Below are 19,392 nucleotides of genomic sequence, written 5' to 3'. Positions count from 1 at the left end.
AAAGCTAGAGACTTCAAATTTTGTACACAAAATATTATCGACGTGTTTATATATATATCTTAATTTTAGACCGATCAGACCACGCCCACACCAAACGCCGATAAAAGAAAAGATTCGCTAATACTGATTTTTAACACGTAGTCCATTATGATAGAATATGTTATTAAAATTCTTAAAAATTTATATTTTTACACTTAAACTTAATACTTAGAGGGGGATGAATGTTGAAGTTTTTCAAAGTACAACGAATTTATTATTAATCTTCTTCTACATCTATTTCTATTGAAAATGAATTTTCATTATCGGAATCCGATTCGTCACTTTCACACATACCAGAATAAGTATCAGTTTCTAGGGAAGCATTATTGTTATAAAAAATATTTTCAAAACATGGTGTTTCTAAAAGTTCAATAACAGCTTTCGGCAATGGATCCTTTTTATTTCCACCCAATCTTTTTGTCAGATAGATGCTCGATACAAGAGGATCAGAGGAATCCATTGCTCTTTGGAAAACATCTGTCATATTGTTGCGTCGTGAATCCTTTCGAGCATGTAATCGTCTGTCACTCTTATAGTATTTATTGCGTGCTTCCGAAGCGTTTTCTCCAAGAACACCTACTGGCAGTACTGATGCTTCTATTATTTGGAAACCGTGAATTAAAACTTTATGAACTGTTGCCGACATCGGAAACCATGAGTACAAGGACATATATAGTGTAACTATTTCTTGACAATATTTTTTAAATAGTTTTGCATCAGTTGACAGCTGGCAGGAAATCGCAATTAAAATATTTTGAAAATATGTGATGAGAGACTCATCAAGACCTAAGATTTGAGCGAATAGCTTAGGTTTTGAAAAGGCTTTTCTTGCTGTGTTGCCGTCGTTGGTGTTTCCACTTCCATTTTCTTTAGGCTTGTCGACATGTAGAGCCATATTCCTCCACATCTTCTCCAGTATGAGATTTTTCTATAAGCAATTTTAAGAACAAACTCAAATAATCGAATCCATGCGTGAAGTTTACTCATGCCATATTGTAATGTTCCACGTCTAGGCTTAAATTTCGGTGGATCCATTAAATCTTTTGGACTTGCTCCACAGATGGGACATAATTGGCAAGATTTAGTTTCAGCCAAAAAGTTCAAAACTTTCCCGTCTAAAAGTGTCATATGCAGATTATATTTTACTGTTATGTTTCTTCCATTTATAAATGTGCAGACATATGAAGATAAATCTTTAATTTGATCGTCCAAATTTTTTTTTTCTTCGATAATATGGTCTTTAGTCTCTTTAACAAATTCAAGTTTGATTGGCCTACAAAATCGAATAGACTGAGGAGTACGATTTAGCCACAATATATTTCCAATATCATCCATTAATTTGAGAGGAACCATTGTTGTCGCGAAAAGGGATTGGTCAAGAACCATTGGATCGCTGACAAAAAAGTTTTTTCTCCGTGCTTATTTTGTATGCCTCAGTTCTTCGAAAATCCAACTCGAAAGTGCTGCGGCGTTTCGATTATTCTCAATGTAAATACTGAGCTGCTTTTCATAAGTGAACTCCACCTCACCTACAAATAAATTAAAAAGCGCACACCGGCGCAAAATGGCGCAAAAACAAGTTTTAGGATTATTTTATACACAGCTTGCACTACAATATTACATAATTACTTTCTCGCACAATTGCGCACAAAATTAGTTATTGACCATAAGAGACGGGCACATTGGTTAAGTATTCTCTACCTTTGGACGACACAAATTAATACACACAAAAACATATTCAAAAACATAAGCACAAATTTGTTTAATATAATAACTCTACATACCCTGGCCTTTCTTTTCCATTACTTTGATTTCAGTTTTTGAACTTAGTTTCAATTTGGTAAGCTCTCAAAGTAAACAAACAGTTTCCCGCGTTTTTTACTATCGATTGCAGCTTATCAAACAGCTGACTTTAAAACGTTGCAAAAAGGCCAAGGATGCATTAAAACAAAAAAGATTTTTGATTTTTTTTTAAATTTATGTATATACTAATTAAATGTTAAATTAAAATTAAGTTTCATTGACATGCATTTTTTTGAATTAACGTCGAAAAATGGGGTCGCTGGCCCACAGTGCAGTGGACTAATGTGTCTATATTGACGGATTTTGCTTAAGCAATGGTTCTAATGAACGTTATTAAGACTAATATATAAACTTTAAGGTATAATTTACGTATCCCAGAGCACTGGTGTGATTTGCAAACTCCAATTAAGCATATTTAAAAAAAAAAGAATTTTATCAGAAATTTGGGCACCAACAAAAATAGCACCAATTTACAAAGAAATCAAAAAACTATAAAATACAAAGAAACTTTTAACATTTTTTTGTAAAATATGTTACTTTAGTTGTATTTAAAGGTTGGCATTTTATTTTAAAACCTTTGGTAGCAACAACAGCAGCTCAACATATTGGCATTAAAACTCACCTAATTTTCGCATCTTTTCCTTGGGATATTGATCCACGAACCATGCAGGATTCTCCAAAGATCATTATTGTTCTTTGGTTCCGCATTAGCAATATATTTTTTAACTTGACCCAAAATATTAGCAATGGGGTTTAGGTCTGGAGACTGAACAGGCCAATCTATTGTACTAAGTGAATTGTGCTCGAACCACTTTCGAGCTTTCTTTCTAGTTCGTTTTGGGTAATTTTCCTGCTGGAAGACACAAAACAACTCTATTTCGTATTCTGCATAAAGCAGAATCCCTGTTTCTTTGATATTGACATAGACATGTTGATCCATAATGGGGTTGTGCCATGTATTGGATCACCTACTTAGTACGAAAATCATGCCCATACGATCTTGCTTGATCTTCTATGTCTAATGAATTTACATGTGAGTCAGGGGGTTGTATTCTGCATTCGGTAGTCGTTTCACACAAGAACAAGACCCTTTTACACCAAAAAATAAATTTTGGCCTTAGTCGGACCACAGGATGTTTCTCCATTTTCTTTGGCCCAACTTTAGTGCTATTTTGCATACCAAAGTTTTTTTGCCCTATGCCTTTCCGTGAGAAGTGGAATTTTCCTTGGACTACGAGTACCCATTTTACGTTCTTGTAAACAAGATCTAACTTTCCTGGTACTTGACGATTTTTTAGGATCCTTGCTTTAGCTCTGTGGCCGACTGAAATGGTTCCTCCTTGCTCTCACGAACCAGTAGTTTTAGCAGAAATGGGGATATCGCGGCCTTTCTTCCACGTGTTTCTTGTTGGAAACATATTTCAAAGAATTGCTAATCATTTCTTTTGAACAACCGACAATTTGCCACACCTTAGCATAGGTCCTGCCTTCTGAAATGAAAGTTTTGATCCTTTGGCTTTTTTCTTCACTTTAGTGTTTTCCAAGACCCATAACTACTAAAATTTTGTAACATTTTTGTCACAATCACCTAAAGCCACCGATTTTTAATTCAGTCTAGAACTTAAAATATCAAGAAGCTCAGAAAAGTAGAAGCTTTTACATAAAACAGTTACTGGTGCTATTTTTGTTGGTGCTCCATTTGGCTCCTCTTTCGCAAAATTGCCTAAAGTTATAAGAACCGTTAGAATTGAGAGAGTAAGCACACTTCTCTCAGAGAGGAGACATATAAAGCTACATTATATTGCAGTAAAGTCCAGCAAATGTTGGTCAGTGGTCTAGTTTTGAAGGAATAAAGACGGTCGTCCCTACTGGTGCTATTTTTTTCGGCGCCACTGTATATATAAACCTTAGAGCGGAACGATTATTTATTTATTTATTTATTAAATTAACAAATTATCTGTTAATAATGGTACTTAGATTAAAGGCGGAAAAAGATAAGTTAAAAGTTAGCTAAATTTAAATGATTATAAATATTGCATGCAATTAGTTTAAGAGATAGTTCAGGGGATAGGGTTTGACAGAGGGAGTTATAATTATGGCATAAAACCCTAAAAGGTTCATGATCAGCATAATTAGACCTACATATGGGTAGACGGATAGGCCTAAAAGTACGGGTAGGTCTGGATGGAACGGCCAAGTCAATCTGACCCAAGAGAGTTTGGGAGTCAACAGTCCCAAGAAGGAGCTTGTGCACGAACATTACGCCATTGCATATTCTGCGATGGTGCAACGACGGCAGGTCGATAAGATTTAGCCTAGACCGGTAGGGTGGCAAGATTCTACCCGAGTCCCAGTTAAAGTTCCGAAGGGCAAAAATTAAAAATTGCTTTTGCACGGATTCAATAACAGCCTGCTGCTCTTTATACTGCGGGCTCCACACACAAGAACAATACTCCAATATAGGACGTACTAACGAGATGTACAGTTGTTTCGTAACGGGTCGTCAAACTCCTTGGACCAACGCTTGATGAACGCTAAAACACCCTTAGCTTTATTTACAGTTGCAGCTATATGGGTGTTGAAACACATCTTATGATCAAAAAGGACTCCGAGGTCATTTGAACTCGAAATTCGCTCAAGGACATGATTTCCTAGAACATATGAGACAAAATGAGGAGCGCGACGGTAAAATGTCATAAGTTTGCATTTGGAAAGGTTCAGAAAAAGAAGATTAGTTGAACACCACAATAGTAGTTCACTTAGATCAAGTTGAAGGCGTGTGTGCAAATACCAATCAGAGTAAGAAAGACAGATTTTGACATCATCAGCATACATTAGTGTAGTAGAGTATGTTATAACTTGAGGAAGGTCGTTCACAAATAAAATAAACAGAAGCGGGCCCAGATGACTTCCCTGTGGCACACCTGAAGTAACATTAACAGTATTTGACAACACGTTAGAAAACAAAACACGTTGAGTACGGTTAGAGAGATAGGACAAAATCCAATCTAGAAGATTCGTTGGGAACCCTAATAAAGAGAGCTTTTGAATAAGCAGAGCATGGTTCACAGAATCGAATGCCTTGCTGGATTCCGTAAAAACTACATCCGTCTGCAAACCAATTTGAAAACCCCGGTGGATTAGGTTAGAAAACTCAAGAAGGTTGGTTAGTCGATGTTGAACGATGTCTGAAAAAACCGTGTTGCGACGGAGATATCAAGCTGCAACAAAGATGTTGCAGTTGCCGGGTGACCAGGAACTCAAGAAGCTTCGGGATGGCGGAAAGCTTTGCGATACCACGATAGTTTTCAATGTTTGATCTTGAACCTTTTTTGTGAAGCGGAATGATGTAGGACTCATTCCAAATTACTGGGAGACAAGACTGTTCCAAGGAGAGGTTGAAGAGAAAGGTCAAGGGCTTGCAAAGGGACTGGGCACAGTGTTTTAAGATGCAACTTGGTACCTTATCTGGACCCGCAGAAAACGATATGTCCATAGATGACAAACCTTACAGAACAACGCTTTCCTCGAAAAAGGGCAGAAAAATGCTGTTAGCTTGAGGTAGCTGGTACGGATACGGAGTGGATGCGTTGTAAATATGAGACGAGTACGTTGTTTGGAAAAAGTTAGCGAATAAATTTGCAATACCAACAGCAGAAGGTTCTGTTTTGTTCTGGTAATGAAGGGACGGAGGAAAAACGTTTGACTTGCGCTTAGAATTAACGAACGAATAGAATTTTTTAGGATCACTACGAAAGTTACTACTACATTGTGAAAGGTAATGATTATAACACTGACTATTGACGGCAAGGAACAGAGAGCGAGCGGAGGAGTATAGAGCTAAGGCCAACGTGGAGCCCGAGTTCTGGTACTTTTTATAGAGCCGGGATTTATTATTTTTTAAGTATGACAAATACTTGGAGAACCAGGGAGGCTTGGACGATACAGGTACAGTGATATCTGGCACAAACGTATTAAGGGCGGAGTAAATATAACTATAAAACGAGTTAACAGTTGCATCTATGTTCGGTAATGAATAAAGAAACGACCAATCAACACGCGAGAGATGTAGATCTAAATCAATAAAGTTTGTTTTGCGAAAACACTTTATGTGACAAGGAGCCATGGAACTGTCAGCACCTCCAGATTGTGTACACTCCAGTGATATCAACAAAGTTGGATGGTAAGGATCTTCAGGGAGAGATATTGGGCTTGCTCTAGATACAGTAGCAAGAGAACCATCGTTAACAAAAACGAGGTCAAGAAGTCTGTCCCTAATGTTTTTAACGGCATTAATTTGGACAAGGGAAATATCCGTTAGCCCATTGATAAAGTCATTATGGCAATTGGAAAACAACAAGTTAGCGTCATCACAAGGCAGCCAAGAAAGAAATGGGAGGTTAAAGTCCCCCATGACAATAATTCGATCATTGCACCCTAATGTAGAAACAACATTATTAGTTGCTGAAAGGTGGTGTAAGTAAAGCTCATCCTCAGACCCGGGAGGAATGTAAGAGCAGGTTAAATAGAAAAATGCGGAGCTAACACGAACTTTGACTGCAACAAATTCAATTCCATGAATGTTATTGAATGGGAATAACTCAGATGAGAAAACAGATTTAACTGCAATCAGAACCCCACCTGCAAAAGATGGGCGGTCCATTCTATAAATAGTGTAACTATCAATGAAAATTTCGTGATCATTGACAGAGGAGTTAAGCCAGGTTTCGGTAAACGCGATGGCATCGAAATCAAAGGACGCGCTATTAGTATGAATTTGACGCAATTTTCCCAGCAAACTGCGAACGTTCTGATAGTGCATGGAAAAATAGTACATCAGTTTTTTGGAGCATGTTCGGTAATTCTTGGATTCGAGTTCGAATCTTTGAGAAGGAACTCATGCACAATTGTATGCTCAGGCCATATTGACGGTTCTAGAGAACAGGATAGTAAAGAATCAGGGAGAAGAATTTTAAAGGATGATATGTTGCGCTTATGTTTAAATTTAGTCACAACTATATCAACAGGCGAAGTGTTAAGTTTAGCGGCAAGATGTTTTTAACATCCTCCGTTGTAGCCTCAGGAATAAGACGAGAAACAAATATTGCTTTCCGAGGGACCACTGCTTTAAGTTGAAGTCCCGAGCGAGATCGAGATGGTGGAGCCACTCCTAAAAGAGATCTCGGTACAAGGGCAGAGGAATTGGCAGCAATGGCTGTAGCAGGAATTGGAGTAGGAATTGGAGCAGGAATTGGAGCAGGAATTGGCAAGACGTCGTCAGCAACCAGCACACCCGCACTAGGAGCACTCACCGCGTCAGAAGTGACGGCCACAGAAACTGCAGGGATGGGATTGATGCTGTTGGGGAGTTGGGTGCTCGAAGGAAGCACATTGCTCGGTGTAAAGAACTCCGGAGCCACCGTTGGCGGATTTACAGACAACGGCTTGGCATGACTACACGGAAATGCTTCCGATGGATGAAGGTGGGAGGCAGGCGTACCAATCGGATTAGGTTGCAAGAGATTGGTATCATTATGCGGAATTTTCCGTCTAGGCGATTCGCTCAATAGTTTGAGCCCAAGAAACTGTGATTCAAGGGCAAGAAATTTCTCTTTGAGAGCCACAAATTGTTTCCGGACATCCAGAAACCCAGTTCGAGTCTGTCTCATAAACGTGCGCATTTCGGCCTCAATCTCCCGACAAGCCAGACATGACCAAGACAGGCCCATGCGTTTCGAGATCAGATCATTCAGCCGGCCAAAATTTCCACCACCAGCGCATTTTATGTGGGCAAAATTGTCGCACAGCCAGCAGCTAAGAAATGAATCACCAATGATAACACCACCGAATTCACATTTCTTTGCACTGCAAACAATTGCCATTATGGACAGTAGAAGAATCACTGTGCACGAATAAAAGAAGAACGGAGTGAGATAGCAGGTAAAGTAGGAGAGCAGACAGCAGAGCGAGCCAGACAATCAGCTGCAGCGGCAATAATTCAAAGCAGATGATCCAACGAAGTGCAGAAAACGAGCAGTAAACTCACCAAAGCAGAGACACAAAAGAAAAGTCCACAGAGAGGGAGAGTATAGGCAATCCAGAGAGAGTGATAGCAACAATGCGAGCAGCCCGCTTATGCTCACGAGAGAGTGTGGGCGATGCAAACGCTGATGCGCGAGAACAGTGCACACCGAAGAAGCGATAACGAAAAGCAGACTGGGCAAAAAAACAATAACAAATTGCCTGCACGAGTCCGATGTGTTACGTTGCAATATTGAATTTATATTAAACACTTGTTTACAAACAAAACACTGGTGGTTAACACAAGGTAGAATCAAATTAAAGAGATGCGATAATAAATCAAAACAAAGACACAACAATGTTGTATGATATTTAGGCAAAGGGCGGAGAATGCGGGAGCAAGAAAAAAACACAACCGGCTTAAGCAAGAGCTAGAAGCGAACTTTGATTAGTAGATATTTTTCCTTTCTTTCCGTTTCATTCTACGGAATCCAACGAAGCTCGCCTCCCCGGGCAGAAATGCATTCCTACCGACCGAGGGGCGCTGCCACATTACGCGGCATCAAAACCCACAGCAACAGCAGCATCATAGAGCCAAAGCCCATTCTCCTTGGGTTTACTCCTTGGTTTGGTTGCTCTCTTGCTGGTTTGCCGGGGGGAGGTTGGGAAGAAGGGAAAAAGGGGGGCGGCACACTTCATTAATCAACCGATGCCCTGCCACATATGGTATATCTGTATACTGTACAATAAGTTTCTGACAAATTTTTATCATTTACAGCAATAAAATAAACCCCATAAAAAAAAAACAGAAACAAAAGCGAAACGAAATTGAATTGCAGCAGCAGCAGAGGAGGGGCAATTGATAAAAATTGAAAATTAAATCACTCGAATTGCGACATTTAAAGGGGGGGTTTTTTGGTGCTGGTATCATCTCCTTTTGTAGCATGGCAACTGTTGCTGGTGGCTCCCCAGCTCTTGGACTGGCTTCTGTTTCGATTCGGTTCTGGTTCATAACCATAATTGGGGCCAAAACCAAACAAATTATATTTGTATATATTTTTCGTGTATTTCTTTTGGGCATACACTCAGTCAATCCTTTTCAGCCACAAAAAACAAGCTGCTCTTGAGCTCCAAACACACTTTTCATTATGTTTTATGCGTTTACTGGCCTGCCTTATATGAGCATGCTGGCGACTGGAGGCTGCTGCTGCTGCTGGAACGTGATAAGCTGCAAACAGACTTAAGGCATTTATACGGATACCTCCTATGTATATTTCTCGGTACTAAACATAATCAGGGGGAGCACTTCACATACGATATGCTGATTCTGATGAATGTTCCTCCAGAAGAACCTTAAGAGAGGGAGGGTGCGATCTTGGCTAGAACTGCTGCTTCTTACCAAATTGAAGAGGCAACCAATGTTTGTGTAGCTGGTAATAATAATTATGATTACAATTGCCATAAATAGACGCTGATGAAGGTACCTACAACTGAATCATCAGTGGAATCGAAGGGAATTCATTCGTGCCGTTCGTTTGATTAGAAACTAGTTCAGACATTGGGCTTTGCTCCTCTCCTCTCCTATCCTCTGGTGGTGGCGTGTCTGTGTCAACAGCACGAGGTGGTATTTACGAGGTGGGGAGAGGGTTTTCTTATCAGCTGCCCCCGATAACAGATACCAAGAAAAGTACAAACTGGAAACACACACAATTAATAATACTTTGGGCACAACTTTGCATTCGTTCTAGGAAATATATCCATAGTTTTTTTTATTATTTTTTTTTTCTTCTTTTTTGGCACTACCTTTTCTAGGGCAAAATATTTACTATATATATTTTTGAATTATTTATTTATGAACCTTCTTTATTTTCATGTCCTATTACACACACACACACACACACACACACGCAATATATTTACACGAACAAATACAAACACTCGTTGTACATTTTTCGACTTTGATGAATAACCGATGAATACCCGAAAAAAAAAACACACCAAAAAAACCCCCGAAACAAAACAGGTGCCGAATCCTGCCATTCTGATTGTAAGTATTTCCAAATCCAAAACCAAATCCAAGACTAAACGAAAGGTGGATGGAACATGGATGCCATATTAACCCCTATATGTTTTGTTGACCCTCTCCTCTCTTTCGTTATCTATTACGTTTAACCCAATTTTAATGTTTCTATTCCCAAAAATGCGCGCTTTTTATTTGTTCTCCCAATGAGGGGACTGGTTTCTCCCACTTCTCCATATTTTATTTCTAATTCATTTATGTATGTTTTGATGATGCATTTCCTCTCACAAAAGAGTTCCAAGGGGCTCTGTGCTCTGTTTTCCCATTTCCTTATCGTATTATTTCTCCTGCTCAAGACCACACATACACTCATCTGTTTAAAATTATCTCTCTGCTCACTGCTCTCTCCTCTTGCCCTCCATTCCATGCCACGCATTTTTAGAGTAGTCAAGAGGCATTTTCGGTAAAGTATGCTCTACTGTTTGTCCCGTGCTCAGTACAATTTTTAGTGTAGTCTTTTGCTTGCTTTCCGTAGATTAATCCTTAGAGAACTGCATGTGGTTGTCCTTGTCCATTGTTTGTTGCATGTTTTCTGTGTTCATATGTACATTGTGCTTTTTATACCCGATACTCAAAATGAGTATTGGGGTATATTAGATTTGTGGTAAAAGTGGATGTGTGTAACGTCCAGAAGGAATCGTTTCCGACCCCATAAAGTATATATATTCTTGATCAGCATCAATAGCAGAGTCGATTGAGCCCTGTCTGTCTGTCCGTCCGTCCGTCTGTCCGTCCCCTTCAGCGCCTAGTGCTCAAAGACTATAAGCGCTAGAGCAACGATGTTTTGGATCCAGACTTCTGTGATATGTCACTGCAACAAAAATATTTCAAAACTTCGCCCCGCCCACTTCCGCCCCCACAAAGGACGAAAATCTGTGGCATCCACAATTTTAAAGATATGAGAAAACCAAAAACGTAGAATTGTAGAGAATGACCATATCTTTAAGACTGCGGAATCTGAATTGGATCGTATCATTATTATAGCCAGCATCAAGAAAACAATTTCATTTTTTCTCGCCCTGTCTCTCTCTAACACACACGTAGCATAGGCGGCTTTGCTTAGAGTAAAACATTAGCGCCTAGATCTCAGAGACTACAAAAGCTAGAGCAACCAAATTTGGTATCCACACTCCTAATATATCGGACCGAGACGAGTTTTTTTCAAAATTTCGCCACACCCCCTTTCGCCCCCGCAAAGGACGAAAATCTGGGGATATTCAAAAATCTCAGAGACTATTAAGGCTAGAGTAACCAAATTTGGTATCCGCACTCCTGTTAGATCTTACTATAAAACGTGTATCTCAAAATTTCGCCCCACCCCCTTCCGCCCACACAAAGAGCGAAAATCTGTGGCATCCACAATATTGAAGATACGAAAAAACTAAAAACGCAGAATCATAGATAAGGACCATATCTATCAGATTGCTGAATCTGGATCAGATCAGATCATTTTTATAGCCAATAGGAACAAATCAATTTGCAGTGGCTACGCATCGCCCGACGTCACGCTCAGACTGATTTTCTGTCTCTCTCGCACGCACTCTTTGTCGGGTCGTTTAATATTAGCGGCGTCTGCCGGAGGAGAGCCATACTGACTTAGTATCGGGTATAACCGTAGAGTTGCGGTGTCCGCAGCAACTCACAACGTTCCCCCTCGTTTTGTGTTGCTAACCCTAGACACCGTTAGATCTCTGTAGAACAGGCAATAATCCCATTCTCTTGTGTCCTCCCGCTACTCAGGGTGAACTGGAGCAACAACTGCTGCAAGCGAATCCCATACTGGAGGCCTTTGGCAATGCCAAAACCGTCAAGAACGATAATTCATCGCGTTTCGTAAGTCACAACCACACACGTTTCGATAGAGACTCTTCCAGTAATCCTTGTATTTGTGATCCTTTTTATGCAGGGCAAATTCATACGGATCAATTTCGATGCCTCTGGTTTCATTTCGGGCGCCAACATCGAGACGTATCTGCTGGAGAAGTCGCGGGCCATACGCCAAGCCAAGGACGAACGTACATTCCACATCTTCTATCAGTTGCTGGCGGGCGCCTCGCCGGAGCAGCGCGAGAAGTTCATAGTCGATGATGTCAAGTCGTATGCATTCCTGTCGAACGGCAGCCTGCCAGTGCCCGGTGTGGATGACTATGCCGAGTTCCAGGCCACCGTCAAGTCGATGAACATCATGGGCATGACCTCGGAGGACTTCAACTCGATATTCCGTATCGTGAGCGCCGTCCTGCTGTTCGGAAGCATGAAGTTCCGGCAGGAGCGCAACAACGACCAGGCCACGCTACCCGATAACACAGTGGCCCAGAAGATTGCCCATTTGCTCGGCCTGAGTGTGACGGACATGTCGCGGGCCTTCCTCACGCCGCGCATCAAGGTGGGCCGCGACTTTGTCACCAAGGCCCAGACCAAGGAGCAGGTGGAGTTCGCTGTGGAGGCCATTGCCAAGGCCTGCTACGAGCGGATGTTCAAGTGGCTGGTGAATCGCATCAATCGGTCGCTGGACCGCACCAAGCGGCAGGGGGCCTCCTTCATCGGCATCCTCGACATGGCTGGCTTCGAGATTTTCGAGCTCAACTCGTTCGAGCAGCTGTGCATCAACTACACGAACGAGAAGCTGCAGCAGCTCTTTAACCACACCATGTTCATTCTGGAGCAGGAGGAGTACCAGCGCGAGGGCATCGAGTGGAAGTTCATTGATTTTGGGCTCGATCTGCAGCCCACCATTGACCTGATCGACAAACCGGGCGGCATCATGGCCCTGCTCGACGAGGAGTGCTGGTTCCCCAAGGCCACCGACAAGACATTTGTCGACAAGCTCGTCTCGGCCCACTCGATGCATCCGAAGTTCATGAAGACCGACTTCCGGGGCGTGGCCGATTTTGCCATCGTACACTATGCCGGACGGGTGAACTACTCGGCGACCAAGTGGCTGATGAAGAACATGGATCCGCTGAACGAGAACATTGTGTCGCTGCTGCAGGGCTCGCAGGATCCGTTTGTGGTGAACATCTGGAAGGATGCGGAGATCGTTGGCATGGCACAGCAGGCCCTGACCGACACCCAGTTCGGGGCACGCACCCGCAAGGGCATGTTCCGCACCGTGTCCCACTTATACAAGGAGCAGCTGACGAAGCTGATGGACACGCTGCGCAACACGAATCCCAATTTTGTGCGCTGTATCATACCGAACCACGAGAAGCGGGCCGGCAAGATCGATGCCCCCCTGGTGCTCGACCAGTTGCGTTGCAACGGCGTCCTCGAGGGCATACGCATCTGCCGCCAAGGCTTCCCCAATCGCATACCCTTCCAGGAGTTCCGCCAGCGGTACGATCTGCTCACTCGGAACGTCATCGCCAAGGGCTTCATGGACGCCAAGAAGGCCTGCGAGAGGATGATCCAGGCGCTGGAACTCGACTCGAATCTGTATCGAGTCGGTCAGTCGAAGATCTTCTTCCGCGCGGGCGTCCTCGCCTATCTCGAGGAGGAGCGTGACTTCAAGATCTCCGACCTAATCGTGAACTTCCAGGCGTCCTGTCGCGGCTTCCTCGCCCGCCGCAAGTACCAGAAGCGGCTCCAGCAGCTGAATGCCATCCGGATCATTCAGCGCAACTGCGCCGCCTACCTCAAGCTCCGCAACTGGCAGTGGTGGCGCCTCTACACGAAGATCAAGCCCCTGCTGGAGGTCACCAAGCAGGAGGAGAAGCTCGTCCAGAAGGAGGATGAGCTGAAGCAGGTGCGCGAGAAGCTCGACACGCTGGCCAAGAACACCCAGGAGTACGAGCGCAAGTACCAGCAGGCGCTTGTGGAGAAAACCACGCTCGCCGAACATCTGCAGGCCGAGATTGAGCTGTGCGCCGAGGCGGAGGAGTCGCGCTCGCGTCTGATGGCTCGCAAACAGGAGCTGGAGGACATGATGCAGGAGCTGGAGACGCGCGTCGAGGAGGAGGAGGAGCGTGTGTTGGCCCTGGGCGGTGAGAAGAAAAAGCTGGAGCTGCACATCCAGGACCTCGAGGAGCAGCTGGAGGAGGAAGAGGCCGCGCGCCAGAAGCTGCAGCTGGAGAAGGTCCAGTTGGACGGGAAGATCAAGAAGCACGAGGAGGATCTCGCCCTCACCGACGACCAGAACCAAAAGCTGCTCAAGGAGAAGAAGCTGCTCGAAGAGCGAGCCAACGATCTCTCCCAGACGCTCGCCGAGGAGGAGGAGAAGGCCAAGCACCTGGCCAAACTGAAGGCCAAGCACGAGGCCACCATCGCCGAGCTCGAGGAGCGCATGCACAAGGATCAGCAGCAGCGCCAGGAGACGGACCGCACCAAGCGAAAGGTCGAAACCGAGGTGGCGGACCTTAGGGAGCAGCTGAACGAGCGACGCACCCAAGTGGAGGAGCTGCAGGCGCAGCTGTTGAAGCGCGAGGAGGAGCTCACCCAGACCATGATGCGCATTGACGAGGAGTCCGCCACCAAGGCCACCGCCCAGAAGGTCCAACGTGAACTCGAATCGCAGCTCGCCGAGATCCAGGAGGATCTCGAGGCCGAGAATGCGGCCCGCGCCAAGGCCGAGAAGGTGCGACGCGACCTCAGCGAGGAGCTCGAAGCACTCAAGAACGAGCTTCTCGACTCCCTGGACACCACGGCCGCCCAACAAGAGCTGCGCTCCAAGCGCGAACAGGAGCTGGCCACGCTGAAGAAGTCGCTGGAGGAAGAGGGTGTGAACCACGAGGGCGTCCTTGCCGACATGCGGCACAAGCACTCGCAGGAGCTGAACGGCATCAACGATCAGTTGGAGAACCTGCGCAAGGCCAAGTCCGTGCTGGAGAAGGCCAAGGGTACGCTGGAGGCGGAGAACGCCGATCTGGCCACCGAATTGCGCAGCGTCAACAGCTCCCGGCAGGAGAACGATCGACGACGCAAGCAGGCCGAATCCCAAATCGCAGAGCTTCAGGTGAGTGACGAAAGCAGAAGGCGGCCGAACGATCTCTATTCTAATTCTGTTTGCAGGTGAAATTGGCCGAGATCGAACGCGCACGATCGGAATTGCAGGAGAAGTGCACAAAGCTGCAGCAGGAGGCGGAGACTATCACCAATCAGCTGGAGGAGGCCGAGCTGAAGGCATCGGCAGCCGTCAAGTCGGCCAGCAATATGGAGTCGCAGCTGACGGAAGCGCAGCAGCAGCTGGAGGAGGAGACACGCCAGAAATTGGCCCTCAGCTCCAAGCTGCGCCAGATCGAGTCCGAGAAGGAGGCGCTGCAAGAGCAGCTCGAGGAGGATGAGGAGGCCAAGCGTAACTTTGAGCGCAAGCTGGCCGAGGTCACCGGCCAGATGCAGGAGATCAAGAAGAAGGCTGAGGAGGATGACGATCTGGCCAAGGAGCTGGAGGAGGGCAAGAAGCGGCTCAACAAGGAGATCGAGGTGTTGGAGCGACAGGTGAAGGAGCTGATTGCCCAGAACGATCGCCTGGACAAGAGCAAAAAGAAGGTCCAATCGGAGCTGGAGGATGCCACCATCGAGCTGGAGACGCAACGCACGAAGGTAGGTCCCTGGCCCTCGTCATAGTTCCTTGAAGGACTGCCTTTGCTAATCCCCAATCCCTCATAGGTGCTCGAGTTGGAGAAGAAGCAGAAGAACTTCGACAAGACCCTTGCCGAGGAGAAAGCCATATCACAGCAGATCGCCCAGGAGCGCGACACTGCGGAGCGGGAGGCGCGCGAAAAGGAGACCAAGGTGCTGTCGGTGTCTCGCGGGCTGGACGAGGCCTTCGACAAGATCGAAGATCTCGAGAACAAGCGCAAGACACTCCAGAACGAGCTAGACGACCTGGCCAACTCCCAAGGCACCGCCGACAAGAACGTCCACGAGCTTGAGAAGGCAAAGCGCGCCCTGGAGTCGAAGCTGGCCGAGCTGAAAGCACAAAACGAGGAGCTCGAGGACGACCTCCAGCTGACGGAGGATGCCAAGCTGCGTCTCGAGGTCAATATGCAGGCCCTGCGCTCCCAGTTTGAGCGCGACCTGCTGGCCAAGGAGGAGGGGGCGGAGGAGAAGCGACGAGGACTGGTCAAGCAATTGCGCGATCTGGAAGCGGAGCTCGATGAGGAGCGCAAGCAGCGAACGGCCGCCGTGGCGTCGAAGAAGAAGCTGGAGGGCGACCTCAAAGAGATCGAGACCACGATGGAGATGCATAACAAGGTGAAGGAGGATGCCCTGAAGCACGCCAAGAAGCTGCAAGCACAAGTCAAGGATGCGCTTCGCGACGCCGAGGAGGCCAAGGCGGCCAAGGAGGAGCTGCAGGCGCAGAGCAAGGAGGCCGAGCGCAAGGTCAAGGCCTTGGAGGCAGAAGTATTTCAGCTGACCGAGGATTTGGCCAGCTCGGAGCGGGCCCGACGGGCGGCCGAAACGGAGCGCGGCGAGCTTGCCGAGGAGATTGCCAACAGTTCCAGCAAGGGATCGCTGATGGTCGACGAAAAGCGGCGACTGGAGGCCCGCATTGCCACACTCGAGGAGGAGCTGGAGGAGGAGCAGTCGAATTCGGAGGTTCTGCTCGACCGCAGCCGCAAGGCGCAGCTGCAGATCGAGCAGCTGACCACCGAGCTAGCCAACGAGAAGTCCAACTCGCAGAAGAAGAAGAATGGACGTGCCCTGCTCGAGCGCCAGAACAAGGAGCTGAAGGCCAAGCTGGCCGAGATTAAGACGGCACAACGTACCAAGGTAAAGGCCACCATCGCCACGCTCGAGGCCAAAATCGCCAATCTGGAGGAGCAGCTGGAGAACGAGGGCAAGGAGCGACTGCTACAGCAGAAGGCCAACCGCAAGATGGACAAGAAGATCAAGGAGCTGACGATGAACATCGAAGACGAGCGGAGACATGTCGACCAGAACAAGGAGAAAATGGTAAGCAACCCGACCGTTCCTGACTGTGCGATGGTAATACTAAAGGATTCGTTTTGCTCCCACAGCTGAATAGCCGCATTAAATTGCTCAAGCGCATTCTGGACGAGACGGAGGAGGAACTGCAGAAGGAGAAGACACAGAAGCGCAAGTACCAGCGCGAGTGCGAGGATATGATTGAATCGCAGGAGGCCATGAACCGTGAGATCAACTCACTCAAAACTGAACTACGGTAGGTGCAGATCCCTGTTCGATCAAGGGTTTTGTGACGGAAGGGGGAAGTCTCTAGCGCTATGTCTCTCTTTCCCTCTCTTCCGGGATTCAGATTCTTCCTATATTGTTTTGACATTTTATTGTTTTGGTTTAAGCTCCATCCAAGTGGCCGAGACCGAAAAGGCCAAGGCCTATTCGCCCAAAAAGGATGCCGCACTCATTATAAATTGTGAGGGTCTGCATTAGGTTTCGAATCGTTTCGCTTCTTTCTCGTAGGCGCTGTAAGTGCTGCTGGCCAAGATCCATAGTCAGATCCTCAGACCCAGTGAATGTGAACCAGAATCCACTCCAAACCAAAGAAAACCTAGCAACCACACCTCTGTGTACTTCTCTCTGCATGTTAGGAACACACCATCCAGCAAAATCATCCAACAGTGCGAACTAATGCCGTTCAAACTCCTATTTTAAATAGAACTTAGTTCGTGCAACTCCAACCTCTGTTCTGTTATTTTTGTATTCCCCCATGCACTGCACGTCTACCCAGAACCATCCTCTACTATATATTGTAAACCCTGCAACTTGTATGTCTCCCTTTCCTTTAGACGCACCGGCGGCATGGGCCTCAGCTCCAGCCGGCTCACGGGCACACCTTCATCGAAGCGCGGAGGAGGCGGTGGTGGGGTCGGCGGCGGCGGTGACGACAGCTCATCGGTGCAGGATGAATCATTAGATGGCGAGGATTTGGGCAGTTGACGCGTTAATTATTAGGTCAAGATCGAGAATAGGACGGAGAAGAGATGAGCAAAATAAACGATTATATTTAATGTTTCTTTTATATAATTTCTCTGTTATTTTTTATATAAGCTATTATACATACTTAAATTAAAAACGTAAACCAACAAAACCAACATTTTATAACGACAAAAAACATAAACAATGAAACAAAAAAAGCAAAAACAAAAACAATGTTGTCAAACACTCCAATTTCCCCCCAATTTAAATTTATATAAAACAACCATTAAAACATAAGAAACTTTCCCTGCATCCCTCGATTGGCTGCCGATCGGAGCAAGCATCGAAAATTAACGAGAGGGAACGTTGTGAGTTGCTGCGGACACCGCAACTCTACATTTATACCCGATACTAAGTCAGTATGGCTCTCCTCCGGCAGACGCCGCTAATATTAAACGACACGACAAAGAGTGCGTGCGAGAGAGACAGAAAATCAGTCTGAGCGTGACGTCGGGCGCTGCGTAGCCACTGCAAATTGATTTGTTCCTATTGGCTATAAAAATGATCCGATCTGATCCAGATTCAGGAACCTGATAGATATGGTCCTTATCTATGATTCTGCGTTTTTAGTTTTTTCGTATCTTCAATATTGTGGATGCCACAGATTTTCGCTCTTTGTGGGGGCGGAAGTGGGCGGGGCAAAGTTTTGAAATATTCTTGTAGCAGTGACATATCACAGAAGTCTGGATCCAAAACATCGTTGCTCTACCTCTTATAGTCTTTGAGCACTAGGCGCTGAAGGGGACGGACAGACGGACTTACGGACGGACGGACAGACGGACGGACGGACAGACGGACAGACAGACATGGCTCAATCGACTCGGCTATTGATGCTGATCAAGAATATATATACTTTATGGGGTCGGAAACGATTCCTTCTGGACGTTACACACATCCACTTTTACCACAAATCTAATATACCTCAATACTCATTTTGAGTATCGGGTATAAAAAGTTCATATCTGATTTCCCCTCTTCTTGCAGACTGTTCGAAGTATGCCAGTTTCTGGAGCGCGACGGACAACTAATGATTCTTCTGGTCTTTGAGCACCTGGAGCAGGATTTGTCTGACCTCATCGAACGCCTGCCCAAATCAGGCATGTCCCCCACCACAATCCAGGTGATTACGCATAATACCTCCATTAGTCAAACTGTGTAACCAAACGATCCCATCTGGCAGCGTCTGTCGCGGGAGCTCCTGACCGGCGTGGACTTTCTGCACTCGCATCGCATCATCCACCGCGATCTGAAACCGCAGAATCTGCTAGTTTCCGCTCAGGGCCATCTGAAGATTGCCGATTTTGGTCTGGCCAAAACATACAACTCCGAAATGAAGCTGACATCAGTGGTTGTTACGCTGTGGTATCGCGCTCCCGAGGTACTTCTTATCCAGCCCTACAACAGTTCCGTGGATCTCTGGAGTGCCGCCTGCATAATCTTTGAGATGTTCAACCGGAAGGCTCTGTTCCCGTGCACATCAGAGAAGAACCAGCTGGATCGTATATTCGAGTATGTATCGAATTAAATGTGTATCAAGTTTATATCTAAATCTC

At 45.7% G+C, this 19,392-nt stretch overlaps 1 protein-coding gene and 1 long non-coding RNA gene across 3 annotated transcripts in view; one reads left to right on the top strand and one right to left on the bottom strand.

The window, feature by feature from the left end:
- The window catches only part of LOC117185966 (myosin heavy chain, non-muscle-like), a 33,769-nt gene that overhangs the window by 13,535 nt on the left and 842 nt on the right, over positions 1-19,392 (top strand). Inside the window, exons 5-12 of one of the 2 annotated variants that reach the window (XM_033396755.1) lie at positions 9,887-9,910; positions 11,684-11,776; positions 11,850-14,894; positions 14,951-15,481; positions 15,548-16,837; positions 16,903-17,066; positions 18,824-18,959; positions 19,020-19,348. In XM_033396755.1, the coding sequence (XP_033252646.1) occupies positions 9,887-9,910; positions 11,684-11,776; positions 11,850-14,894; positions 14,951-15,481; positions 15,548-16,837; positions 16,903-17,066; positions 18,824-18,959; positions 19,020-19,348 (5,612 nt within the window). Of the gene's footprint in view, positions 1-9,886; positions 9,911-11,683; positions 11,777-11,849; positions 14,895-14,950; positions 15,482-15,547; positions 16,838-16,902; positions 17,067-17,649; positions 18,077-18,823; positions 18,960-19,019; positions 19,349-19,392 lie in introns of those variants that run through there. The other variant, XM_033396756.1, reaches the window with a different exon arrangement.
- Positions 8,935-9,728, bottom strand: LOC117192046. The gene is made up of 2 exons (XR_004474176.1): positions 9,352-9,728; positions 8,935-9,293 (listed from the first exon to the last, which is right to left on the bottom strand). It is a non-coding gene; the product is annotated as an uncharacterized LOC117192046 (long non-coding RNA).

Source organism: Drosophila miranda, assembly GCF_003369915.1.
Source record: "Drosophila miranda strain MSH22 chromosome Y unlocalized genomic scaffold, D.miranda_PacBio2.1 Contig_Y1_pilon, whole genome shotgun sequence".
In the NCBI taxonomy this organism is placed as follows: Eukaryota; Metazoa; Arthropoda; class Insecta; order Diptera; family Drosophilidae; genus Drosophila; species Drosophila miranda.
The sequence above is the reverse complement of the archived record's forward strand: the minus strand, read 5'-3'. Positions and strand labels throughout refer to the sequence as shown.